We start from the raw sequence: 25,317 nt of genomic DNA, 5'->3' as shown, positions 1-25,317 counted from the left end.
CACACATACATATATATATATATATATATATATATATATATATATATATATATCCCTGAACATATGAGACTCCATATCCATAATACACTGTTGGTTTCCATGGAAGCTACTGCTTAGGACAAAAGCAGGTTGTGCTTTGATTCTAACAGTATATTCCTTGTGATATCATCTGTATATACAAAAAAAAAATGGCTGCAGGTTCTGAAGTCATTGTCCAGATCTCGTTTCTTGCCCTACAAGCAAACCCTGTATGCCTTTGTGGACAAGTACACAGTTACCTCCGAGATCTAAAATCTGTGAAAGGCGCCAGCTTTAGTGGTTTTTGGGTGTGTCTGTGTGTGTATACGTACACTCGATATGTATATGTGACGTGGGTTAACCGTATAATGTTGGAGTTTGATCCGTGTTTCATGTGTTAGCCGTGTTCTGTCTTCTTGAGAATAGATTTTGTTTTTCCCGCAATGGATTCCCCCTTGGATGCGGAAGTGGGTCCCACGGAGGATTTGTATTAAACCCTCAATCTGAGTTCCGGGGGATTTGGGCCACACGCGCCGTCGCCGGGGGAAAACGCCGGAAATATCTTCGGAAATAGGGATTCAACTTGACATTTTGATATGAGAGAGGCTCTGTTAACGAATATATGAGATGTGTAATAAAAAAAACACTGTTGGTATCCAAAAACACGAAGGAATAGAGAGTAACATGCCAAAGGGGTAAACATCATTCATCATTATCATCATCATCATCATGGGATATGTCGTAATGCTCTCCGAACATTACGAGGAAGCCAAGCCATCATTGGTTCGGTAGCTTCTGTCGGATGCCATGCCATGCCATGCAAATGTCAATGAAGTTCTCAGTCTACTGTTGTTTATTCATCCCGAGACGATCTCATCTTACGTTAACGTTTTAAATAACATGATCAAGTATGAAAACTTCTATTTTGGGCATATAATATATATATATATATATATACACATGTATATGTATAGATACACTTTGTTCATATCTCTCTTATGTCACCTTTTTTAATTTCTGTTTTCGGGTGAGTTGTGTCAAGGTGTCATGTTCATGTGCCGTATTAGAGAAGGGTAAGGGCTATTATACCCCAAACCCACCATATGGTTGCACCGTTCTAGCATCATGTACAATGTAATATGCGAACCCCACATGACATCGATGTTTCGTGGTCCGATCGATTTATTAAAAATTTCCGCCTTCAACATTATATATATATATATATATATATATTAAGAAAATATTATAAACATAACCATTGAACAATAAAGACATACATCTTCATTTCAATTCATTGGTTGGACTTCTTCTCAAACTTAGTTCGAATCTTTATTTTGAGAAAGATATTCACTTGGATTCTTCGATCTTTTGAAAGATGTAATTGGATCAAATATCCGATAAATTTTTGGATTATAAAAAAAATCATTGATTCGATTAGAGATATTCGAAATTAAATGTACATGGGAGATAGTAGTCACAATCATCTAGTACAAAAACGAAGAGAAGCAGAACCCGCAAACCACGATTGTCGTGACATGGCACTGCATGTGCTTCATTATGTGCACAATGGGGATTTTTCTCCAAAGAGCAAAGCCTTCAAACACAATCTCTTCACATATACACGTACATATGGGTATATATGTATGTATATAATATTATATAAGAGGGGTAATTCGTACAGCCAATGTTGGATGGAAAGTCATGTTCCGAGACAGCACATGCTCATGTGATGGGAGGCGCGTGGGTCCACGTGATCCACTCCCTTCTGTCTAAAGCCTCTCTCTTCCCTTAAAAAAAAAAATAAGCTAATAAACAACACTAGAGAGAATCTTTCCATCTTCATGTAACTCCAAACACTCCTCTCCTCTCTCTCTTCCCCCCCTTCAATAATTATATTCTCTGAATTCGTTTTTATCGTTTTGGTTCATGGAGTCCTTGTATGTACTATACATTGTGTTACATAAATTAGCAAGCTTTTATATGTTCATGTGAAGACGGTCGATTAACCTAAATTTTGGTTAATTCAACCGGTTTAAAAAAACGTAAAGTGTTTGTCCCGTCCCGAATTCAAATTTCAAATTTGGGGAGGGAACAAATAATCCAAATCAAATGACTGATTTATAGTCACGAAATTAATCTGGGTCTTTGGTGAAGGATGTCCGATTAAAAAAAATCGGTCGATTACAAAATCAAAATCAAGATAACCAATCATATGTACTTGTAAAAAAAAAATGAATATATTGTTATGGGTCTAACAAAAAGTATTTAAAAAAAAAAGGTGAGAACAGAACATCCTACCATGTGTGTTTTGTTGTGGCGTTTTACGTTCCCAAAAAAACAAGCATCCATTCCCATCTTTCCTTATCATTATTTATGTCTAATTTTCATTTTATTTTGGTTACATTACTTGCGAATTAAGCTAACGAAATAAATTACTTCGACCTATTTCCATAAATTTGGATTAAATAGAATCTAACATATCATATCATATACGAAAATTAATTTTTTTTTTAATTTATACAGACTCGTCCGAAAACGCAAACGAACAGTTAGACGATCCATGGGACGAGCCAACTAATCTCTCCGACGGCTGGGGTTTCCCTCCTGCTTTGATGACGTCGCTCTCTGGCCGGCCTCCCGCGTCAACGTGCCTAATCTCGTTGAGCATAGCCACCACGTCTCTCATCATGGGCCGATCCTCGGCCTTGTGGCTAATGCATAAGAATGCGACGGCTAGGGTTTGAAGCATCTCATGCATTATCGGGTCGGACCGACCACGGAACTTGGGGTCGAGAAGTTCTCCCGGTTCGTTTTTTCCGGCCAAGTGGTCCCGAACCCATTGACCCAAATGTGCACCGCCCGGTAGTCCCGGGTCCAACGGGTGTTTTCCCGTCAGAACCTCTAACAATACGATCCCGAAACTGTACACGTCGCTCTTCTCGGTTATCCGTTGGCCCGAGGCATGTTCTGTAATCGCAAAAATCACAAGATGGACTGTTAGATTCCTAACATTTAGACATAACCAACGTGAAATTACGAAATTAGATGGAGTTATTACTTACCAGGGGCCATGTACCCGTATGAACCGGCCAGGAGAGGTCGTTGGTTCGGTTTACTAGAATTGGTGTGACTGGTTATTACGGTTCTGGCTAAACCGAAATCGGCTAGGTACGGTTCGAACCGGGGGCCTAACAGAACGTTCATGGCCTTGACGTCGCCGTGGAGAATCGAGGGGACGCAGTCGTGGTGGAGATAAGCCAGCGCGTGGGCCACACCCAGAACGACGTCGTATCTCGCTTCCCAATCAGTGCCGCCGCCTTTTCCGGCGCCGTGAAGCAGAGAACTCAGGCTTCCGTTGGGGAGATAGTCGTAGAACAGGAGCTTCAAATTGCGGTTCGAGCCCCAACCCAGAAGTCGAATGATGTTCCTGTGTCGGATCGAACCGAGCGTGTTGATCTCGGAGTTGAACGCTCCGGTTTCTTCCGTCGACCACATCTTTTTCACGGCGAGGGTCTCGCCGGAGGGAATAGTGACGCGGTAGACGACGCCGGAGCTTCCGGTTCCGATTACGTTGGCAGATGTCAGATTCTTGACGATGTCGTCTACGGAGAAATCGAGTTTCTGATAAAGGGTCACTTCCCAAGAATCTTCTTCTTCGAGGAGACGCTTTCCGTCGATTCGGGCTCGGACCAGAGTGTAGACCGCGAGCAGGACGAGGACGGCGCTTGCGCTGACGAGGATCGACATGGTTAGTTTCATCGCTGATTTGTGTCGGCTCGAGGTTTCGAGGCTGTCGGATTGAGTTGAGATGCCATTGGAGATGTAGAGACCCTTGTTGGATGCGAGATCGGCGAGAGGGAGCTTCCGGAAGAACGGAGTGTTGGGCAATTCGCCGGAGAAATCGTTGAAGGAGACATTGAGAGAGACAAGGTTCTGCAGATTCGCTAAGACATTCAAGTTTCCGGCGAGTCTGTTGTGTGAGATGTCGAGAACTCCGAGTTTGATCAGGCCGGCGAATTCCGAAGGGATTTCTCCGACAAACCCATTGCAGCTGAGGTTCAGAGAGATCGCCAGAGACGGAATACGACCCAATTCGCCGGGAATTTCGCCGGTGAACGCATTGTCGCCGAGATTGAGAAGCTGTAGATTCCGACAGGACAATATTTCCCTCGGAATCTCACCGGAAAGACGGTTTCTTGCGAGATTGAGCTTTGTCAGCTCATTCAGCGATCCGATTCCACGAGGAAGAAGACCCGTGAGAGAGTTATCAGAGACGTCGATAAACTGCAAGCTGGTGGGGAGTGTATTCGGCAATGAACCCATGAGACCGTTCGAGTGAAGATCGAGAAACTCGAGGCTGAAGCATCCTGAGATGGACGGAGGGATGCTTCCGACAAGATGGTTGTTGCTCAAATCGAGAAAGTTTAGATTTTTCAGGTTACCCATCTCCGCCGGGAGATTTCCGGCGAGTCTGTTACCGTTTAGTCTCAGTCGGTACAGATTCGTGCAGTTTCCTATGTCGGGTGGTATGAATCCGGACAAGTCGTTGGACAGAAGCAGAAGCTTTGTCAGATTTCGTAACCGGAAAATATCTTTCGGGATCGAACCAGAGAGGCTGTTGTAAGAAAGATCGAGAGCTTGAAGCTCTTCACATTGGGATAGACTGTATGGGATGTTTCCGGTTAACTTGTTCTGCCACGCGAAAAACATCGTCAAGCTTTTCAGGTTGCCCATCAATGGCGGAATCTCGCCGGATATCAGGTTGTTGTCGATTTCCAAATGCGTCAGCTTCGTGCAATTCGCGAGTTCCTCAGGGATCGTTCCCGATATCTGGTTAACGCTGAGCTGAAGCTCCTGGAGATTCTTTAGGTTACCGAAACTCCTCGGGATGCTTCCGGTGAGGAGATTTTCAGACAAATCGACAAGCCAGAGATCGAGGCAGTTCCCGAGCTCGACCGGGATTGTCCCGACAAGATTGTTCTGCCATAGGAGCAGACTCTGCAACTTCTTGAGATTCCCAATGGTCCTAGGAATCGAACCCGAAATCGAATTCTGGTACAAGTATAGATTCTGCAGCTCAGCACAGTTGCCGATTTCTTCTGGGATCGGACCGGACAGGAGCGAAGTGTACAGAGCTATTGTCTGAACACGTTTCAGATTCCCGATCGACGCCGGAATTACACCGGAGAGACTCGTCTCGGCGAGACCCAACATCACAAGATTCTCGCAGTTACCTATCTCCCAAGGAATCTTACCTCTGAGATTCTTGTTCCCACCTCCACGGAGAACTCGTAGATTCTTCAACTCTCCGATTCTCCTCGGAATCTCTCCACTCAACTGGTTGTCGTAGAACGTCAGTTCGACGAGGCCGGAGAGATTCCCGATCTCAGACGGAATCTGTCCTTCGAGGAAATTCGTGTTCAGGTACAACATCCTGAGTTTCTTGAGCCTAAAGATTCCGACCGGGATTCCGCCAGACAGAGAATTATCGGACAGGTCGAGAACCTCGAGCCCCGACAAGTCTCCGAGCTCGTCGGGGATTGGTCCGGTGAGATTGACGCCGGACAAGACGAGGGAAGTGAGTGAGTTGAGTGACCGGAGACTCACCGGCGGCGGACCTTGCAAGTCCGCCGTGCCTTTGAGCTGAATCTCGGTGACTTGGCCTCTCCGGTTGCATCTGATCCCGACCCATTTGCAGGGACTGGAATCTCCGGCGGTCCAGGAAGCCAAGGCGGCGCCGGAGATGTTAAGTTGGGATTTCCATGACAAGAGAGCTTGACCCTGCTCGTCAATGGAGAAGCAGGGGAAGATGAAGAAGAAGATGGAAACTAGGAAGAGAACGAAAAAGAAGGAGAAGCTACGGTTTCGTGGCATCGGAGAAGAGATTCGAAGAAGGAGAAGGAGAGAAGTGTGCGTTGGGATTGTAAAGCAGAGAAGGCCATGGAGCTGTCTAGTTTTAGATTTTGTTTATAGAAATAAATAGAGAGAGAGAGAGAGAGAGAATGTGGATCCCAAAAAGTTGAAACAAAAATCCCTATCGTAAACTTAATTTTTTTTAAATTTTAATAAATGGTTAATGTTTTTGGGTAAATAAAAGAATATTAATGTTACATCTAATAAGGCCATCAGTTTTGAAACCAACAAAATTTCCTAAGGGCATGAATAAAAAATAATCTGTAATTATGGGAACTAAAAAAAGGAAATTATTGCAAAAAATATATATAAACAAAATTATAAGAATGAGAGTGGAAAATGACATAAGGCTAAAAGGAGAATGAGATGTCCATCTTTCACTTTCACTGCACCAACTTCATGGTTTTGCCACCCCCACCTCTTCTCTTCCCCCTTCTCTTCTTTGTTATTTTTCGTTTGTCTTTTCCAATATGAAATAATACTAATAATCATAATAATAGAATGCATTTATCAATTAGTAGTTTACATGGTTAGAAGAAAAAAAAAAGTAAGCGAATTTATTATTTTTAGGAAGTGGGTATATGGTGGTGATTTATAATAATAATAATAAATAAATAAATAAATAAAGAAAATCAGAGATCTACTTTGGGTCTGAATTCGATAACTAAAAGTAAAACAAAGGAATCTGAAGAGTGAAATGCACATGCAATTCAAGCCCGGAATTTATGTGAAGATTAAAATATGTTTAGTTAATCTTCTGCCACGTCTGTTCATCTTGTCGGTCCATTTCTCTAGCTGTAATACTCATGCATACACCATCATGCATAAATGCTTATTATATGCATTATACACATATCACAATTTGTTTACACTAATTTTTTTCCAAAATAATAACAAAAATGTATCGTATATTTGAATTTCTTTGAGGCTGCCACAATTTTTCATGATTAATTTTGCCTGTTTCTACACTTATACAAAATGAATTATCGCATTTAAAACATAAACCTTGATTTTTGTGACATTTTAATATTTATGATATTCGATTTCAAATATTAGATTCTCAGAAAATATAGTCCAAGCGGTAGATTTTAAGAAAATAAAAAAAAAATAAATGGAGAAAAATGATAAATTCAAGTTCATGAGTCAAGCATCATCATCATGTCATGAGATTGAACACCCATCTCATGACACATGCCATTGTAGCTACTCCAAAATTTTATATATATATATATATATATATATATATATGGACCATTTCCAATATTGTTGTTTATTCTAAAAATAATTAGTTTTTTATAGTGGGTATTCTAATTGCCGTAAATTGCATACGAAATTGGCGATATATAGTAACTATGTTCATTTCATTATTTGGACCGTTTGTTACTTTATAGAGCACAAATATTCTTTTTCATAATAGAAGATGCATTATTGTTATGCATTAATGGTAACGAGTTCATTTTTCATAAAAATGGCACTATCGGATCTACAATACGACATATATTAAATAAAACATATGGGCCAACTAACAAACTTTACAAGAATCTAGACATTATGAAATTATTTATTTTCAATAAGAACGAATTTTATCGATTTAAACAGAATAATACGTAATTATATAATTTATAAAGCAATAATTAGTTTATTTTTTGTATACAGACAAATATTAACAATTTCGCTAAAGAGTAACGCCAACATTTAGAAAGAACTATACATTTTTATTTATAGAAATCATATATCGAAATGTTTTTGTGATAACAAATTTTAAATACTATAAGAAAACAAATAATTGGACAGATGAAGGGTTTTAAATGAATGAAATTCTCATGATTGGAATAATTAATTAATTTTTATTTTAAAAATATAGAAAGAGGCAGAAATTATGGTCGGAATATGTAATAAAATTAAAAACCAAAAATATATGATGAGTTAAATAGAATGGTCCATGGGGAGATTAAAGTGAAAAGAGAACCAAAAGCCAACAAACAAGAAGGAAGTAAAGAGACAGCAAAAGGTGTAAGAGAAAAAACAAAGACCCAACTGGATTTTGCCATTTTTGTGAATATTTTCTTGTGAAATCTTATAAATGGTCCCTTTTATTGTTTTTCATTGTTTTTTTATTGCCAAAGTGCATTGCATTTGAATTTATTTTTAAATTTCAAATAAAAGATTCGAACATTTTCTATATTTTTAAAGAAAAAAAAAACAAATTGCATAGGCTGTAAAAATGTGACCACAATAAATAATTTTTATTATTATCTAAAAATGTTTAAACTCTAAAAAATTAAGTTTTAGTTAGCATTAGATAAAGTCACCGACGATGCCTGTGGTTGGTAATAAATGTGTTAATGTTAAGTAGATATAATATCATTTAAAGGTAAATTACTATATTTGTGTCAAATAATATGCTATCAAGAGATCTACCCTAATAATATTGCAATATATGTGTGTGTATATATATATATATATATATTATATGAATTACAGAAGTAAAAAAAATGGCATTGAAAAGGATTTTTAAAATTAACAAAATTCAAAAATTATAAATTCAATTTTTTTAACCTTTTAAAATTATTTAATTGAATAGATTTAAGTTATTTGATTTGATAAATTTACTACGGAAAATCTCAAAACTATTCTGTATAAGCCATATAAAGTAATATTAACCCAAGTCGTTTTATCACTGAGACCATAACAAACAAGGATATAATTAATAACGTCATTAAATTTATATCGATATAACAGTGTATATAATATTTACTTATTTGTTAACTGAAGGAAGACGTTGAGTAAATGTAAAATTATTTAAGCATATAGTGTAATATAAATAGAGGATTAAAAGGATTGTAGTGTATCACTCGCATGTTTTATTTATTTATTATTATTATTATTTGTAATGATAAATGGTGATAATATATATAACAAAATTAAGACAAGTCACAAGATGAAAATGGAGAGTTGAAGACAGGCCGCGAGCAAGATCTGAATCTAAATCACGTTTTGATTAGAATATAGATTAGGTCAGAGATCTCATCACATGTCGAGTGGCCTAACACATGTGTCTTTGTGCTTATGTGGTTTGATTAAGAGTTTCTTAATCGCTTAATCACGCCATTATGTGAATGCTAACAACGGGACGATTGTGATCTGTGATGGGCAATGTATATATATATATACATATATATATATATATATATAGTTAATTTTTTTTGTCTGTATTTCGGATTTTAAGTTTAAAATTTTCCACTTGGTCCCTTGTGGGTACACACTAGGAGAAGCAATCCAAGAATGTAATTGGTGTCAATAAAATACTTAAGTGTGGAAAAGAAATGGAGGTCGATTTATATTATTCTTTATTATTAATACGAGGGGAGTCTGACAATTCCTCTCTAGCAAGAGGTTGTGGGTTCGAAACCCATGTATGAAAACTTTTTTTGAACCGGTCAGTTTTAAGAGGCTGGTTTACCTGCTCTGCGTGGTTTGTCGGCTACTGCATAGGAGTACAGTGAGTTTTCTTAGGTCCGCGATGCTGTCCTGATATCGTTCTCGTCCGGTCCATGGGTTGAGAGGTGTTGCGGTGTCCGATGTCCGACCCGAAGGATTGTAGGATAGGGGTTTCCCATCGTAACAAAAAAAAAGAAAAAAAAATGGGGTTCGATCAAAATTTATATTATTCTTTATTATTAATTTGACGATCCAATGCATATATATATATATATATATTATATTGGCGATAATGTATTTTTTTTTTAATTTCTCATGGGTGACCATGTTAATAAACATTCATTGGTTGCACCAATCATGCATGCACTACACCCCTGTCTTAAGAAGACAAATATATATACTATATACTATACTTGCAAAATAGTAAGTCTACATCCATGTCTACTAAAATATAACTATGAGTACACATCTTATAAAAAACCCATTCTATATGAAATTTGACCTTACAATTTTTTTTCTTCATATAATTCAAATTGAGATCCATATTTAAATTTCTTTAACATTAGTATATTCTTTTAGGCGAGCCAAAACATATATTACAAAAACTTATATGTATGTTATGGTATGGTATGGTATGTATGTATGTATGTTATGATGTGAAATGGGGCCCAATACGGTGTTATAAGAGGGGAACCATCATAAGGAGCTTTAGGGGGTGACAGGAACCACACGTGCATGCTCACCCCTCGAGCCTATGGATTTGCACACCTAATCCATCATGCATTACATGTACTTGAAGAATACAAAAAAAATAAGATAACACAATGCAATAACCAAAAAATTTAAATTTAAATATAGTGTTCAATTATTGATATATTTACGTTACGTGCCTCCAAAACAAGATTTGTCACTTTGTCCTCCCCTTTGAAAAGATATGCGCCCCTCTCTTTTCAATTTATCGTTATGTGTTTTATTATATGATTTGCCTTTAGTACTACTTTCATATAATAATAATAACAACAACTCTGCATAATCTAATTATTATTTATTCATAATTTTCATTCGGAAATTACTGCAAAATATATTTTACTTTCATCATGAATTAAAAGAAAATTATTTGTATATATATTCTTTGCTTAGGCAATAGTGTTTGGCCATCTAATCATCACTTACCAGATGACACATATCTATACACCCATATAAATAAATATGTGTATATATATACGTGTGTGTGTGTGTGTATTTGAGATATGTATTTACCTTTATTTTCTCCTTTTCCACTCGTTTAATTTTCTCAGCTTTTTTTTTACCTTTCCGCTTGATTTATCTTTTTTCTTCTTTCCTCTTTTTTTTTTCCTGTTATTTTAATATTTGGAATAATGATATTTTTAGCCTTTTTATTTGCCTTTTTATTATTTTTTTACCATGGCTTTTGTGAAAAGAAAAATAATATACATATAAATATGACGAACTTTGGACTATACCTAATCTGCAGTGTGCTTTTAAAAACTGAGATGGCTTAGTGGAGAAGATGGGCTTTTGCTGTCAACTAATCAATTGTTTTAAGATTTAATTTTAAAAAATCGAGATATTATTATTACGTGTAATCAAATAATATAATAGTGTTATAAAAGGGGTTTAATGTAATGGAAGGTCCATATTAGAGGGTCAAATATTCTTTGGTCCCTTATTTTTTCCTTGTTTCCCGGACTCGGGTTTCGCTTCTCATATTTCTTTACATAACTTAACACAAATAACATATTTTTTTTTGTTAATTTTTTTTTCCACAAATAAAAACGGAATAGTATAAAAATGTATGATTGAAAATATGTTATATATTAATTATATTATGCCCAAAAAAGAAGAAGGTCGAAAGATATACGTAGAGGCTCCTTGTCTTATGCCGGGAGACTTTCTCTTTAAACAAAGAAAACTATCACTTGCGACAATAATGCCGAGGCCCTCGTATTTTTAATATTTTTTTATCAACGGTCAAAATTAGAATGCTAATTAAAGTCGGTCTTTACATCGTGGGGCCCAATGTGTAAGCCCAAAACTTCCATGTTGGGCCCAACTCTCAATGGCATAACAAGAGATATGTACAACTGTTGCGTGTTTCAACATTTAAAAAAATAAAAAATAAAATAAAAGAAGATAATCAAAGTTTGATAATCTTGATTAAAGCCGGTTCCAAAGTAGGCAAAATCTTTTAACATAGCGGGGCCCATTTTATAAGCCCCAAAATTCTATTGTGTGTAACCGTGTTTCAACAATTTGTTTGGAGGAAAAAACAATAATTAGGTGGCCATCTCGGATTCGGATTCGATTTGGTTATATTTTCGGATTCAATTATTTCGATTATAAAAAAGCTATAATCACTCGGTTTATATATAAATTTCGGTTCAATTCGAATTCACTTTTAATATAAAAAATTATTGTTTTTCGGTAATTTTTTTAATCGATTCGGTTTGATTTTGATTTTTCAGATTTAGAGAAATCGGTTATTATATCTCATTAGGATTGGTTTGACAAATCGATGAATAAGCAAAATGACATCGCTAACAATAATCATAAAGAAAATCACTTGGATAATTGTGGTTCAAAGCTAAACCAAAGGCATTTGGTTTCTAATTAGGGCCCATTTGGTAAAATTTGACGTTAGAAACACAATAGAGACAAGCTTATAACAAAACTGATCCCATTTCCATCTTCTTCTGTTGCTAAAGGAACATCACAGAGAAACTGCAGCAAACATCATCATCAAGCATTTTTCTTTCTAACATGATCAAGGACAAGATCTTTAATACGTCTTTTCTCGTAAGCTCATCTCCCGAAAACCCTTAGCACGGAAGACGTGAGGGCGGAACTAAGAAACTTCATGCTGGATGATCCGCCCGGGAAGTAGGAAATACAGTAGTAACCCAGTGCTAGAACCTGTTGATTCATGGAGCAGATTGTCAGCATAATTCCTGAATTCGACATGGATGCTCCAAAGCAATAGCCGTTATGATTGTTTTAGACCGATGATGAATGAGAAGAGGGAAAGAACAGTTCATGTTATTCTACGGTAATCTGCAAATACTATGGTTTGATATAGTTCAAGATAAAGCAGCAGATAATCCTAATTGATCCATCATATTTCATAACTTCATGTCCAGAGAGTCTAAAACAGCTATCATGTTCGAAGCAAGAACTAGAGAGGAGAATTTGCAAACATGGATAGTGTATTGTAGATGAAGCCACGTACTTACCTGCAACACAGAGAAGAGCACGGAGAGGATGTAGCTATGGAGGACCATTGAGACATATATGGTACCAACCATTGTGCCAATGAAACCTAGGGTTAAAGGAAGTCTCTGGAGAAAAAAACAACAGATAACAAAAAAAATTGGCAAGTGATTTTCAGACATGACAGAAGACAAGATTATGGTTTGGGGGATGATATACCTCTTTTGATGACATATGTGAAAGCTGATTCTGTGGGCCACGGAGAGCAAAGAAGGATCCGATAATGAATCCGCATCCGAGGGTGAAACAGATTGCGAATTTCTGAGGCATAATCACCATGACCGGAAGGAACATTGTAAAAGCAATGAAGATGAAGAATACACCGGTTGCAAGAAATAGACCAAAATACATCAGAGCTTTTCCCGAAGACATACTGCTGGTCGCCGACTGCAGATTCCCGGGTAGATCTCTAACTCCTTTTGAAACCCTGAAACCATTTGGGTTCAGAGACAATGAAACATAAAAATGGACAGATGAACATTTTCACTTATAAACACCAATATAAGGGCACACATACAGTTCGTCAAGCAGCTCTGAACATAACAGACATCGATCATCTTACAAGGTCCATAGTTCCGGCTCAGGGCAAATGTAAGCAAACGCATCAACCTAAAGTTCTAGGGACGATCTAAAAATCTGAACTCTGCTCCCAATTCTCTTAATTTCAGCACACTTCTACAACTCTATACAATGATTATCAACAAGAGAGCTCCTTTCATGGAAGATTCGTAACGATATACCAAATACCTTTGATGATGCAGTAACTGAAGAACTTATCAGAATCCTTCGCTATGAAGAATCCGAGTATGAGCAGTTCTCATCAAGAAATCTACCAAAGTAGCTCTTCTCCACCACAAATAATCTAAATCGCAATTGCCCAGATTCAGATTCTCAGTCTACTGCACTGATTCACGAGCACCCAGATTCTCACGAACACACACAAAATCTCATATTCCCAAATTCAAATCATTAGATAAACCCAAAAGAGCAGCGGGATCCATCGAAAGGCCCCCCAGATTCGAGAAGAGATCATAAGGCTTACACACTGAATGTGCCGGAAACAGTGTCGTTGGCAGATCTAACGGCGGATTCGATATCGAACCCGAAGCTTCCGCCTCCTCCGGCATCAGCATCTTGCGATGCAGCGTATGAATTCCAATCGGCGAGGAGAGACGTCCCCGTTTGCTGCTGATCTCCGCTCATCGAAAACCACCCTTGCATCTCTAGGTTTCTAAAATTTCCCAGGAAAATCAAACAGCCAGAAAAAAAAAACAATCGTAGAACGTAGAAGAAGAAAGGAATTCGAATTCGAATTCGAGCTCGAGCTATTATATCACGTTGATCTGCGAATCTCTCGAAAAGCGTCTCTTCCCGGTATTTAATCTTATATGAGGGTATGTATGTACGTATATATATATAAAGAAAATAAAAGAGAAATATTTAGAAACGTTCTTCAAGCATTTCTCTTTTGAGATTTGCCAAAATTCCACTACGAAGAACAAACCCATCAAACTCAGTAATGATATAATGGTTTCCCAATCAATCAAACCTAATTTTAATATGAATGGAAGTGGAAAGCAGATACACACATATACACGCATGTTCATCTTCCAAACTCCAAATCCGAGGTTTTTGTGGCAGTGACAAGGCAAAACACCATAACCAAGGTCAGAAACTCTGCCAAACAAACGACACAGTTATAACACTTTCAAGAGCTGAACCTCAAAGACCAGCGGCTCTTTGGCATGAGACAGAAGGCTACGACGTGGTCCAAACTGCATTCACAACACCACATAGACAGAATGGAATATGATGAGACAGAGCGTTTGAGATTGAGATGTAACATTGGCCAGATGGCATGAGGTAGAAGGAAGACGAGGTTACCTCTTCGGGGATCGGCTTCAGTGTCTCCTTTACGTACCCTTCAGACGGAGGTATCAAAGCTCTACGCTTTCCTGGGCCAAATATATGGGAGAGAATTTCGTCACAGGAACAGGAAGTACATCAAAGGACCAGAAAATTGTGGTGGTTTTCCGGTTTTACCTCCAACTCTCATGCCCATTAAGACTTCCTTCAAGCCCTTTATGATCTGCCGTGAAAAGAAAGAAAAAGCTTATTCCTTTCGATCACCATATCACATTATACACAGATAGGCAACATGTCGTATATAAACTCCAACTCCAGTTTATGAATGCTGGGTTGAGGGGAAGTACTTGGTCCTCATCCAACGGAAGTTTGACAGGAGAGCTCTCTCCACTGAATTGGTCCACAGTACTGGATTAAGACATGAGAAGTGTTAAAAGGTACCAACTTTGCATGAAATATATAGTACAGGATCTGATGGAGATTCCACAGGGCCATGAGGGTTTATCATGAAATTACCTATGAACAAAATATCCATTTGCACGCCTGCAAACATAGTTCACCTCAACCAGGTCACCTTCATGAGCTTCTGGTCCTTCCCCTTCAAGAATCTCTGCGAAAGGACAACCACAAGTTGAGAATCCAATACACAGACAACAAGGCAGAGTATCCATCACTTCCTTTTCATTTAGACAAGTATCCTAATCCTGACCTTGTCAGAAAATCTATTGTGACCATCTGTGATATAGTTTTCCATCAAATTAACATCCGCGAGAATCTTGCCACACCATGGTTATTATATTGTGTAGCCACAGTCTCAAGAATAAACCACCTACGGGAATCCTAAGCTCAATAGATCTAGTTTTGTTGGAGGCCATAGAGCACTTTGGTTTCCATCCCAAGCCAAATTCAATCCAGGATCATCAGTCTTTGCTTATTTCTATGTGTTCTATAGTTATCTGAAGAAACAGAACAAGCAGCAGAATCCTCTGACAGGGATAGTACCTTGAATTCGCACACCACTAGGGAGCTTCAAAGTCCTGGGTTCTTCAATCACCAAACAAAGTAAACATAGGATGAGATATTTAATCCAGGAACTATTGAACAAGCAACGAGTGGAAAGAAATTCTTCTTCTCCGTCTTCATATCATCCAACTTTCTCACACTGCAACTCAATCCAGTTCATAAGTTAAAAGATAATCCTTTCCCACGTTGCATGGCCTTTTAGATCTTTTGCACCATGGATGACATAAAACACATTGAAAGGGAAGCCCAAATGATCAGAGTATGATCAAATTAACAACCTCTCTCCTCAGTACAAAGCATGAACATGGCGCGTAACGAGTAGAGCTATTACAATTCACGGTCTAAAGAGAGTTCATTTCGGCTAATTCAGTAATAGAACAGCTCAAAGACGATACTTGTTTTACCTAGTCACTTCAGGTTCCTTCATCTCAGCCGCCAAACCAGGAAGATCGAGGAGCGACAGGACCGAACCCAACCCAGAGAGCTGCAAAAACATCCTACGCGGAAACTCTACGGTCTTAATCGACGAGAATCGAACACGAAGCATTCCGGAAATTCCATTCCTAGAGTTGTTCGACACACTGCTCAGTTCAATCACCGGCAACGTCACTTCCAAATCCCAAGAAAGCCAAACCAATCAAATCAAATCCCACAATCAACAATGCCATAACGAAGAATTTGAATCTCACCTTGGAGGCGAGAAAGGACGAGGAAGAAGATGAACGATCTCCATTATCTCCGTAGCCGTCGATTTTGGCCACCCCTCCAGTTTGTGGATAAAGACGCTTTATTTTTTCTCTTATTGTTTTTTTTAACATAAAAAACTCTTCAAAATATATAGTGTTTTTAAAATTTAAAATTTATAGATTTATAAATAAATAGTACATATATTCACGTATTTTTTTTGGTTTGAATGGAGATTGATACACGCGCTCTCTTGGCGAGTGAGTTTACATTTCCCATTTCACAGAAGGATCTAGAAACCCTAGAGAATCCCACTATATAATCTTCAATCGTTCCACGTCAAGCATCTCTCGCATTCTGCTTCAAAGGGAAATTCACTTCAATTGTGTCGATCTATACTTCTTCGTCTTCCGTTGCGAAACCCTAGAGGTCGTTGTGGTTCGGAGATGGCGGACACTGAGACGTTTGCCTTCCAGGCGGAGATCAACCAGCTGCTCAGTCTTATTATCAACACCTTTTACAGCAACAAGGAGATCTTTCTCCGTGAGCTCATCAGCAACTCCTCCGATGTACGTATTCTCTCCATCTCTCTCTCTCTCTCTATCTCTCTAGCTCTATGTATGTGTGTGGATTTGATGTGCTTGTGAGAAAGTATGCATTTCTGCTCGTTAGGTCTACATGTGTGAGAGTGTAATTGCGGTAGCTGAGTGGGTTATAGGTTTGTAGGTTACGTTCTGACGATAATCTCCGTAGTGTTGATCAGGGATTCATTTTAAGTAGGTTTTGATCGGAATTGGAGTCTGGGGCTTGATTGAGCTAATATCTGAAAGACTAGGAGTAAGAATTATTCGATAATCTTTACAAAGTGTAACCGCAGTGATCTAACAATCATAGTATCGAATTGCCTTTTGTTGTCGGTTATGTTCTGACCAGTGGCTTGTACTCGTGAATTTATTCGTTTGACCTGGTTACCCTTCATTTCTCATGAACAGGCTCTGGACAAGATTAGATTTGAGTCTTTGACCGACAAGAGCAAGCTCGATGCTCAGCCAGAGCTCTTCATCCACATCATCCCTGACAAGGCCAGCAACACCTTGTCTATTATTGACAGTGGGGTCGGGATGACCAAGGCAGGTGAGTACTAATGTTGCAGACAGAGCATGAAAGATTTTCTGCTTTTTTGTGGCTGACTATTTCATATATCTTTCCCTGATGTTCTGTTGTTGTGTTGTGCAGATTTGGTCAACAACCTCGGTACGATTGCCAGGTCTGGTACCAAGGAATTCATGGAGGCATTGGCAGCTGGTGCTGATGTGAGCATGATCGGGCAGTTCGGTGTTGGTTTCTACTCGGCTTACTTGGTTGCTGATAAGGTCGTTGTCACAACAAAGCACAACGATGATGAGCAATATGTGTGGGAGTCCCAAGCCGGTGGGTCCTTCACAGTGACCAGAGATACCTCTGGGGAGATCCTTGGTAGGGGTACCAAGATTACTCTCCACCTCAAGGAAGACCAACTAGAGTACCTTGAGGAGCGTCGGCTCAAGGATTTGATCAAGAAGCACTCTGAGTTCATCAGCTACCCGATCTCTCTGTGGGTTGAGAAGACAATCGAGAAGGAGATCTCTGATGACGAGGACGAGGAAGAGAAGAAGGATGAAGAAGGAAAAGTTGAAGAGGTAGATGAGGAGAAAGAGAAGGAAGAGAAGAAAAAGAAGAAGATCAAGGAGGTTTCTCATGAATGGTCTCTTGTGAACAAGCAGAAGCCGATCTGGATGAGGAAACCTGAGGAAATCACCAAGGAGGAGTACGCTGCTTTCTACAAGAGTCTTTCCAATGACTGGGAAGAGCATTTGGCCGTCAAGCACTTCTCGGTTGAAGGACAGCTCGAGTTCAAGGCAATTCTCTTTGTCCCCAAGAGAGCTCCGTTCGATCTGTTCGACACGAAGAAGAAACCCAACAACATAAAGCTCTATGTCCGACGTGTCTTCATCATGGACAACTGTGAAGAGATCATCCCAGAGTACCTCGGCTTTGTGAAGGGTATTGTCGATTCCGAGGACTTGCCTCTCAACATCTCGAGAGAGATGCTGCAGCAGAACAAGATCCTCAAGGTTATACGCAAGAACCTGGTGAAGAAATGCATCGAGCTCTTCTTCGAGATCGCTGAGAACAAGGAAGACTACAACAAATTCTACGAGGCGTTCTCGAAGAACCTCAAGCTCGGTATCCATGAGGATTCCCAGAACAGGACCAAGATTGCGGAGCTGCTCCGCTACCACTCCACCAAGAGCGGTGACGAGTTGACAAGTCTCAAGGACTACGTGACGAGGATGAAGGAAGGACAGCAGGACATTTACTACATCACTGGCGAGAGCAAGAAGGCCGTAGAGAACTCCCCTTTCCTCGAGAAGCTGAAGAAGAAAGGGTACGAAGTCCTGTTCATGGTCGATGCAATCGACGAATACGCGATCGGACAGCTGAAGGAATTTGAGGGGAAGAAACTCGTCTCTGCCACCAAGGAGGGTCTGAAACTCGAAGAGTCCGAGGACGAGAAGAAGAAGAAGGAAGAGCAGAAGGAGAAGTTTGAGGGTCTGTGCAAGGTGATAAAGGATGTGCTGGGAGACAAGGTGGAGAAGGTTGTGGTCTCGGACCGTGTGGTGGACTCACCGTGCTGTCTGGTGACGGGAGAGTACGGATGGACGGCCAACATGGAGAGGATAATGAAGGCACAGGCGTTGAGGGACAGTAGCATGGCGGGGTACATGTCGAGCAAGAAGACGATGGAGATAAACCCGGAGAATCCCATCATGGATGAGCTGAGGAAGAGGGCCGATGCCGACAAGAACGATAAGTCGGTGAAGGATCTTGTGCTGCTGCTGTTTGAGACGGCTCTGTTGACATCGGGGTTCAGTCTCGATGACCCGAACACGTTCGGGAGCAGGATCCATAGGATGCTGAAACTCGGTCTGAGCATTGACGACGAAGCTGGGGAGACCGAGGGGGATGCCGACATGCCTCCACTTGAAGACGACGCTGAGGCTGAGGGAAGCAAGATGGAGGAAGTCGACTAAGTCTGATATCACTGGTGCAGTTTTTTTTTTTAATCGTTTTAAGACAATACCCTTTTCTTTTTATCCTCCCTTTCCAAGTTGAGAAACCTTTGTCCGTTTCGGGTTTTGTAGCTCAACTCTGCTGCTAGTTGCTGTTGTTGGCGACATTTTATCGCGTAATCTCTAATTCCGAACGATTCCTGCCGGTTTCTTCTATTTGGGCACATGCCCTTCCCAGACTGTGGTCCGTAGTATAAAACGTTACATGGTCGGTAAGCTTTGTTATTCATGAAACTATGGAAATTACTCATCTATGTTTGGGGTCTAGCTATGCCTTATGTATCTCTTTAAAAACTAAAAATTCAAGAATTTAGTTTTGATTTCAGACACGCACGCCCTGGACAGCTATATTGGTGATGCAAACATATATATGTATATATATTGTATACAACAGCGCAAGCAACAAGGCATAAGCTAAATTTCACCTCCGGTTTTCAAGTTCATGAGCAATTTTTTTTCTCGGGCAATAATAATAAGCTTTGGTAGACATTGCAAAGATTCGGAATGTATCTACAGATGCAAATGGGAATAAAATAAAAATAAAACAACAAACAAATGTGCAGAGAGAGACAACAAAAATCTTGAGAAAGAGCTTGTTTTTTTTCCCCAAACGAAAATAAGACAACACAAAACAAACCTCTCAGATGCATCAGGTGTCCTCAACCTGGGAATGGAACACAAAGCTCGGGAAAGTGGTCGTGATATCCCTGCACAATCACCCACCACATTAACACCCAATCACCCCAAGAAACAACACACCCACATGGTCCGAAGAGAAGTGTTTTGGCAATTTGGAGAGGAGACTCACTTGAGATACTGAAGAGTCATGTTCTTCAGAAGGGATGGATGCCTGATCACAAGGTTTCTCCACTCCTCCTTGTCTATCTTCCCGTCGTGTTTCGTGTCCGCTTCTTCGAACGTCTGCCACATGTCACTTTCACCCTCTTCAATCCAATCTACTGTCCATAACCAACTATGGAGAATACACACACACACGTATATATATATACACGTGTATGTATATGTATAGCATTGTAGGGAGTCGTACCTTGTCGATTATACTCTCGATGACTTCATCAGACAGGTTCATCCCAGACTCGGCAAGTGTAGCCACCACCATCTGCTTCACCTCCTGCCTCTCTATGAAGCCTTGCTGCTTCAGATCATACAGCTGAAACGAAACTGCAAATACGGTTTTCATTAATAAACACTCACACCGAGAAACCCCATCGGAGGAGATTTTGACTCGGTTCCTTTTTTTTTAAAGATAACTAATAACTTGAGACGCACAGTCGATCTTATCGTCTATAGGCGCATTTGGATGAAAGACAGAGAGCGCGCGTGCAAACTCCTCAAACCCCAGTATTCCATTGTGCTTCGTGTCGAACAAGTCAAATACCTGTGGTCAAATGCTTTTTCATGTGTCGGGTCTTGATAAATGACTAAGTAGAAAATAAAACACTTTTGGCAGAGATACGTACCCGATCGGCAAACAAGCTCTCTTTTTTATTCGTCTTGAATAAGGCCAACTGAAACTCTTCCTAGAGATATAACAATAACACAACATTATGAAGCAGTTGGGGAGAAAAACCCAAGGAGGAAGATTATTAGGAGCTAATAATAAGCACATACAAATGGGAAAGATTGTATTAATCATACCTTGTTTATCAGGCCATCATCAATCACGGCGCTGCTGATTTTCTTGAAGAGCTCATAAAGAGCTTCTATTTCACTCACACTAACTGCAATCAAGCAAAGTTCGTTAGAAATACTCAAATTCCTTGAATGGATGACATCGACGACAAGAGTGACATACACTAGAATCATATAACTGAATCTAAACACAGTGGAAATCCATCCACGATGTGGAAATCTTGTCTTATTAACAAAAGATTGAAAAGCCTGACTTAACATCAAAGTCGATAAACATACAAACTGTCTCTCTTGCAAGCAGTTCGGGGTCTCCAAGGCCTCCTGATTGCTTGTATAAATCGATATCGAAACATCGCAAAAAGGAGGTGCACAAATGTTTGAAACCGTCTACGCACTGAGACATGATATCTCTAGTGAATCAAAACTCCCCATGCCTGTAGATAACATAATGGTTAAGAAGTTGTGTTGTGTCAGGGCAAACTCAACAAAACCTAAGGGCATCTTTACATAAACATACCTTTTAACCATCTCCTGTTTTGTCAGTAAAAGCAGCAGAGTAACGCGAAATTCGACTGTCGTTAAGAATATCTGTCCATAGAAAGGAAAAACGATCACTTAGCTTCTAGCTCACAACAGCAGAAAATGGTGACAAAGGGAATTCAAAAGCGAGACAAAGAAAAGGCAAACAAGAATCCTGATGTTGAAATCCAATTCTCTCCGACTGATCATTAAAGCCACAGTCAAATAATCATTCACGGTAGAATATGTAGACATAAAAGGGAAAGAAGCACTTCATGGAGAGAGTCTAATTTCTTTCAGCTCAACAATGCATTCTTCTCATGAACGAGATCTCACATTTATACACCTAATATGTTATCTACGCATTGCATTTCATCAATCCTTGTTGATTTAGGGCATTATTAGGCAACTTGGATTGAACAAACCGATTAAAAACCAAATTGTCTGGGAATAACCCAAAAGCGTCAAACTTTACAGGAAATTATTTTTTGAGGTATCAATATCAATAGGTCCAATTTAACAAATGAGAAACACCACGAGAAAGAGATGAAACAATCCCGATTCCCAACGAGCTCAACTGAAACACAAAACACACGGATCGAAGCTTGCCGTAAACCTCAGCATACATCAACCCAATCTCGAAACAGAACTCAGGCACGAATCCAGCGATTTTAGATTCCGAAGCGCCCGGATTCACAAACTACAAATAAAGGCAATCCGAAACCGAAGAGCACGATATGAAACGCAAAGGCAGCACAAAGGATCTGCTTGGCTGCTAAGGATTTCCAGAGAATTCGATATATTCAATTCTGGCTTTTCCTCGCGATTTTACCGGAAAACCGAACGAGAGGCAAAGCGAACGGAGAATTTGTGAGAGAGCAAGGTAAAAAGGCTTACATCACGGCCGACGAAGAGGCCTCTCCGCGGTGGCTCCGGCGAAGCCTCAGATGAAGCTTGCGGTGGTTGCGGTTGAGACGCGAGACTGATCGGTAAGCGAGGAGGAGAGAGAATTGTATTTGTTCGGAAAACAAAAACCCGGAAAAATCATAATAATCAAACTACGCAATTAAAAAAAATAAAATCAATTTTTTAAAAATTATTTACATTTAAAATATTTTAAAATAAAATAGATTTTGAATTACACGATGTTGATACAGTTGGAACCAAGGCTGGAAAGTCTCGAAATAAACCGCTGGATAAAATCCCACATCGTGCAGTCAATTATATGGCGTTGCTTCCTACGACGTCGTTTCACGTCCCGAAACCAAAATACGACAAGATTAAATTAAATATGATAATTATGACATCATATTTACTTGTCTCAGACGAGATAGAATCCAAAATCTCAATCATAATCATTTTATTCTCAGAGACTAATTACCCTTTTGCCATTCGATTGGTCAATTGGTATTTTCCAAATTTTATATAGATCTCAAGACAAACAAAAAAGTATTTACAATTTTATGGAAAAAGAATTATTTCTCCACCAATAACAGATTTATAATTTAAATCTTCAGAAATTTTAAGAACATTTATTTACCAAAAATATATATTCCACAACAGTGGAAGCAATTAATTTACGAGGAAGAATACGAGAAGAAGCGATATGACTTTCATCATTAACTCCCAAAATTAAATACGACAAGGACATTATAATGGAAAGCTTACAAACCCGGATCTTCAAACCAAACACAAACCGGAAAATCAAATCATAACCGACGGTATACAATACAACAATAATGGAAAGGGCCTATTGGGCCTTGAGAGAATCACTGAGTCGGCCCAATTTGGAAGCCAATAGGGAGCCAAGATTAGACCCGACGGACGAGCCACGTGTCAAGGCGGTGACGCGGTGGTGCCTACACCTGAACGAACCGGCGTGGGTCGTCGGAGAACACAGGCAATTCAGCCTCACCTTCCCAGACGGAGACGGCGATGCTGACGTGGCCTCGCCGCCGGCGATAACCACCTTGGGAGAAGCGTGGAATTGGCTTGTTTTCTTGGTTTCTTGCAGGGCAAGTTTCTCGGGGAGTTTAGGTTTGATCTTTGCGAGTTTCGGAGTCCAACTCTCCTGCGTTAGGGTTTGTTCCTCTCTCTCCATTAGGGTTAGGGCTCGAGGGATTTTGACGAACATAAAGAAGGGGTGTCTCTCTCTAACGTTGTTATTTATGTAACTTGTGGGACACGTAAACGATTTTGAACAAGCTAAATATAGCCTTTTGACAAAGTTTGTTGGCATGGTTCTTTAATGTTGGTGGTCATCCTTTTACCACGTGCTCACGATTTTCTTCCCGTTTCTTTTTCAAATATCAAAAATAGACTTTGATATTTTTAATTCATGTTACTGTCATCATCCATACATGATATAATATATATATATTTGGATATTCTATTAATTTACATCAGATTTTGTAAATTAGCCACGAATTTATGCCACTTATGTTTCCATGTATGAATATATGAGCATGAATTTGAAAAAAAAAATGTTTTTTTGCACGCTAATTATTTTCTTCTATATTTCATTCGAGGCTTTTGTGAATAAATTATTTGAATATATATTTATATTCGGGGCTTTTTAAATTCAGACATATACCTTAAAAATCAAGCCTTTTCCCAAAATTTCAGACATAATACAAGGTTTTTTTTTTCCAAGAATAAAAATCACTAGACAACAATGGAGGACGGACCCTGCACAGTAAAAATATCAACCAAACAGCATCCAAGCAAATGCAGAATTCATCATCTCTCCAAATGTATACAATGTTCTCTGAATCCAACCATATCCCGCCATTGAAGAAAGCTTCCAAGCTTCTGCCGAAACAGAGATCGACTGCTCACTCAGTCTTCTTCAGATCGTTTAGAACAAACTCTGCGTACAGATCCTTCAGGGCGATCACCACAGTTGTCATCAACGGTCCCATAATCGCTCCCTGCAATAGATCCAGACCCGAAAAGAATCTTTACATATCGTTTTTTCCGTTCAAGAACACGTATTCTTCGGTCAACCCCGAGCAAAAAGAACGCACCTCGAGGGCAGAGGGAAACAGAGTCATCCCGCCGATGATGCTTAGCCCGGTTAAGAAGGCGTTGGATCCCGGTATGTCGTCCTGTATCTCGGACACTCCATAGTCTATAAGCACGAGGTGGATAATGGATAAGGTCACCGCCATTATGTATCTTCCCTCCAGGACAAGCTCCAAGGCTGCGGGAACTGTCGCAAACCAGTTCGGGAAGACTGGTAAGAGAGCGCTGAGGAAGGCGAGAACGGTTGACATGTACAAGAAGTGGATATTGTACAGCCTGAACAAGAGCCAGGTGAGACATCCTTGGAAGATGGCGATTTCTGCAGTTGCGAGAAGAACACTCGAGATGGCGAGGTCAAGGACCTCGACTGATCTGATTCTTGCAGTTGGCGAGATTGGGAGCATGTTCATGACTTGCTCCGTTACTCCCCCAGATTCTGATGTGATCAGAACGTATAGAACCCAGAAGAAAACCATCGACTGAGAGACGAAATTGATGAATTCTGCTGCCCCGGAAACGATCGAGTTCCCGATCGAGAACACGAATTTAGCGCCGCCTCCTACAACCGAGGCACTGCTGGCAAATACCCGTTGTGAGACTTCCATTCCCTTAACAGCAAACCCTTTCGCCTTCTCCACGAGATCTTCCTGGGTGATTATCAGTTCCCTAAAAATCACATCGAGCTCCGAATAGATCTGACCCCATTCTTGATTCCGGACCCTCGTCCTCAAACTCAAGAGCTTATCGGTGTATGGAGATGGGGAAAGAAGAGCGG

General features: G+C 39.7%; 7 protein-coding genes across 10 annotated transcripts in view; 2 read left to right on the top strand and 5 right to left on the bottom strand.

Annotated features, from left to right (window-relative positions):
• LOC104811687 (uridine kinase-like protein 4) overlaps positions 1-418 on the top strand; it is a 4,789-nt gene extending 4,371 nt beyond the window's left edge. Inside the window, exon 16 of the mRNA XM_010538465.2 lies at positions 199-418. The gene's annotated coding sequence lies outside the window, so the exon portion shown is untranslated. The remainder of the gene's footprint in view (positions 1-198) is intronic.
• Positions 419-2,446: 2,028 nt separating this feature from the next.
• LOC104811686 (probable LRR receptor-like serine/threonine-protein kinase At4g26540) lies at positions 2,447-5,982 on the bottom strand. Its single transcript, XM_010538463.1, has 2 exons — positions 3,081-5,982; positions 2,447-2,985 (listed from the first exon to the last, which is right to left on the bottom strand). Exons 1-2 carry the CDS (start codon positions 5,890-5,892, stop codon positions 2,534-2,536), a joined length of 3,264 nt encoding a protein of 1,087 aa, XP_010536765.1. The 5' UTR covers positions 5,893-5,982; the 3' UTR covers positions 2,447-2,533.
• Positions 5,983-12,053: 6,071 nt separating this feature from the next.
• Positions 12,054-14,056, bottom strand: LOC104811684 (protein transport protein SFT2-like). The gene is made up of 4 exons (XM_010538459.2): positions 13,703-14,056; positions 12,820-13,087; positions 12,624-12,728; positions 12,054-12,306 (listed from the first exon to the last, which is right to left on the bottom strand). Exons 1-4 carry the CDS (start codon positions 13,879-13,881, stop codon positions 12,196-12,198), a joined length of 663 nt encoding a protein of 220 aa, XP_010536761.1. The 5' UTR covers positions 13,882-14,056; the 3' UTR covers positions 12,054-12,195.
• A 143-nt stretch (positions 14,057-14,199) lies between these two features.
• Positions 14,200-16,349, bottom strand: LOC104811685 (peptidyl-prolyl cis-trans isomerase FKBP16-1, chloroplastic). 3 transcript variants are annotated; one of them, XM_010538462.2, is made up of 8 exons: positions 16,239-16,349; positions 15,954-16,046; positions 15,529-15,563; positions 15,043-15,136; positions 14,874-14,934; positions 14,704-14,749; positions 14,545-14,615; positions 14,200-14,435 (listed from the first exon to the last, which is right to left on the bottom strand). In XM_010538462.2, exons 1-8 carry the CDS (start codon positions 16,280-16,282, stop codon positions 14,358-14,360), a joined length of 522 nt encoding a protein of 173 aa, XP_010536764.1. In that variant the 5' UTR covers positions 16,283-16,349; the 3' UTR covers positions 14,200-14,357. The 3 variants fall into 3 exon arrangements, with proteins under 3 accessions (XP_010536764.1, XP_010536762.1, XP_010536763.1); XM_010538460.2 differs by having other exon boundaries at positions 15,954-16,130; positions 16,239-16,348; XM_010538461.2 differs by having other exon boundaries at positions 15,954-16,158; positions 16,239-16,330.
• Positions 16,350-16,575: 226 nt separating this feature from the next.
• LOC104811683 (heat shock protein 90-2-like) lies at positions 16,576-19,673 on the top strand. Of its 2 annotated transcripts, XM_010538458.2 has the most exons (4): positions 16,576-16,802; positions 17,226-17,367; positions 17,470-19,321; positions 19,419-19,673. In XM_010538458.2, exons 1-3 carry the CDS (start codon positions 16,680-16,682, stop codon positions 19,305-19,307), a joined length of 2,103 nt encoding a protein of 700 aa, XP_010536760.1. In that variant the 5' UTR covers positions 16,576-16,679; the 3' UTR covers positions 19,308-19,321; positions 19,419-19,673. The 2 variants fall into 2 exon arrangements, with proteins under 2 accessions (XP_010536760.1, XP_010536759.1); XM_010538457.2 differs by having other exon boundaries at positions 17,470-19,671.
• A 140-nt stretch (positions 19,674-19,813) lies between these two features.
• Positions 19,814-22,548, bottom strand: LOC104811682 (calcineurin B-like protein 3). Its single transcript, XM_010538456.1, has 9 exons — positions 22,416-22,548; positions 21,517-21,587; positions 21,279-21,433; positions 21,006-21,088; positions 20,828-20,887; positions 20,637-20,745; positions 20,395-20,528; positions 20,155-20,267; positions 19,814-20,053 (listed from the first exon to the last, which is right to left on the bottom strand). Exons 3-9 carry the CDS (start codon positions 21,400-21,402, stop codon positions 19,996-19,998), a joined length of 681 nt encoding a protein of 226 aa, XP_010536758.1. The 5' UTR covers positions 21,403-21,433; positions 21,517-21,587; positions 22,416-22,548; the 3' UTR covers positions 19,814-19,995.
• A 1,560-nt stretch (positions 22,549-24,108) lies between these two features.
• LOC104811681 (transmembrane protein 245-like) overlaps positions 24,109-25,317 on the bottom strand; it is a 2,759-nt gene continuing 1,550 nt past the window's right edge. The window contains exons 3-4 of the mRNA XM_010538454.2: positions 24,545-25,317; positions 24,109-24,448 (exon numbers count right to left, since the gene is read on the bottom strand). Of these exons, the coding sequence (XP_010536756.1) occupies positions 24,353-24,448; positions 24,545-25,317 (869 nt within the window). The 3' untranslated portion in view covers positions 24,109-24,352. The remainder of the gene's footprint in view (positions 24,449-24,544) is intronic.

This window comes from Tarenaya hassleriana, unplaced genomic scaffold (genome assembly GCF_000463585.1).
Source record: "Tarenaya hassleriana unplaced genomic scaffold, ASM46358v1 Cleome2, whole genome shotgun sequence".
NCBI lineage: Eukaryota > Viridiplantae > Streptophyta > Magnoliopsida > Brassicales > Cleomaceae > Tarenaya > Tarenaya hassleriana.
The sequence above is the reverse complement of the archived record's forward strand: the minus strand, read 5'-3'. Positions and strand labels throughout refer to the sequence as shown.

Coding starts and splice junctions, on each gene's coding strand:
- LOC104811686 (XM_010538463.1), bottom strand. CDS start 5,892: ATGCCACGAAACCGTAGCTTCTCCTTCTTTTTCGTTCTCTTCCTAGTT. Junction 2,986..3,080: donor ATACGGGTACATGGCCCCTG/GTAAGTAATAAC, acceptor TTGCGATTACAG/AACATGCCTCGGGCCAACGG.
- LOC104811684 (XM_010538459.2), bottom strand. CDS start 13,881: ATGCAAGGGTGGTTTTCGATGAGCGGAGATCAGCAGCAAACGGGGACG. Junction 13,088..13,702: donor GTTTCCGGCACATTCAGTGT/GTAAGCCTTATG, acceptor AAATGGTTTCAG/GGTTTCAAAAGGAGTTAGAG. Junction 12,307..12,623: donor TGCTCTTCTCTGTGTTGCAG/GTAAGTACGTGG, acceptor ATGAATCAACAG/GTTCTAGCACTGGGTTACTA.
- LOC104811685 (XM_010538460.2), bottom strand. CDS start 16,282: ATGGAGATCGTTCATCTTCTTCCTCGTCCTTTCTCGCCTCCAAG. Junction 15,137..15,528: donor TAGTGGTGTGCGAATTCAAG/GTACTATCCCTG, acceptor GTCCTTTCGCAG/AGATTCTTGAAGGGGAAGGA. Junction 14,750..14,873: donor TTCCGTTGGATGAGGACCAA/GTACTTCCCCTC, acceptor TTTTCACGGCAG/ATCATAAAGGGCTTGAAGGA.
- LOC104811683 (XM_010538458.2), top strand. CDS start 16,680: ATGGCGGACACTGAGACGTTTGCCTTCCAGGCGGAGATCAACCAGCTG. Junction 16,803..17,225: donor TCATCAGCAACTCCTCCGAT/GTACGTATTCTC, acceptor TCTCATGAACAG/GCTCTGGACAAGATTAGATT. Junction 17,368..17,469: donor GGTCGGGATGACCAAGGCAG/GTGAGTACTAAT, acceptor TGTGTTGTGCAG/ATTTGGTCAACAACCTCGGT.
- LOC104811682 (XM_010538456.1), bottom strand. CDS start 21,402: ATGTCTCAGTGCGTAGACGGTTTCAAACATTTGTGCACCTCCTTTTTG. Junction 20,268..20,394: donor TCGAGAGTATAATCGACAAG/GTACGACTCCCT, acceptor GACATGTGGCAG/ACGTTCGAAGAAGCGGACAC. Junction 20,054..20,154: donor ATGACTCTTCAGTATCTCAA/GTGAGTCTCCTC, acceptor GTGATTGTGCAG/GGATATCACGACCACTTTCC.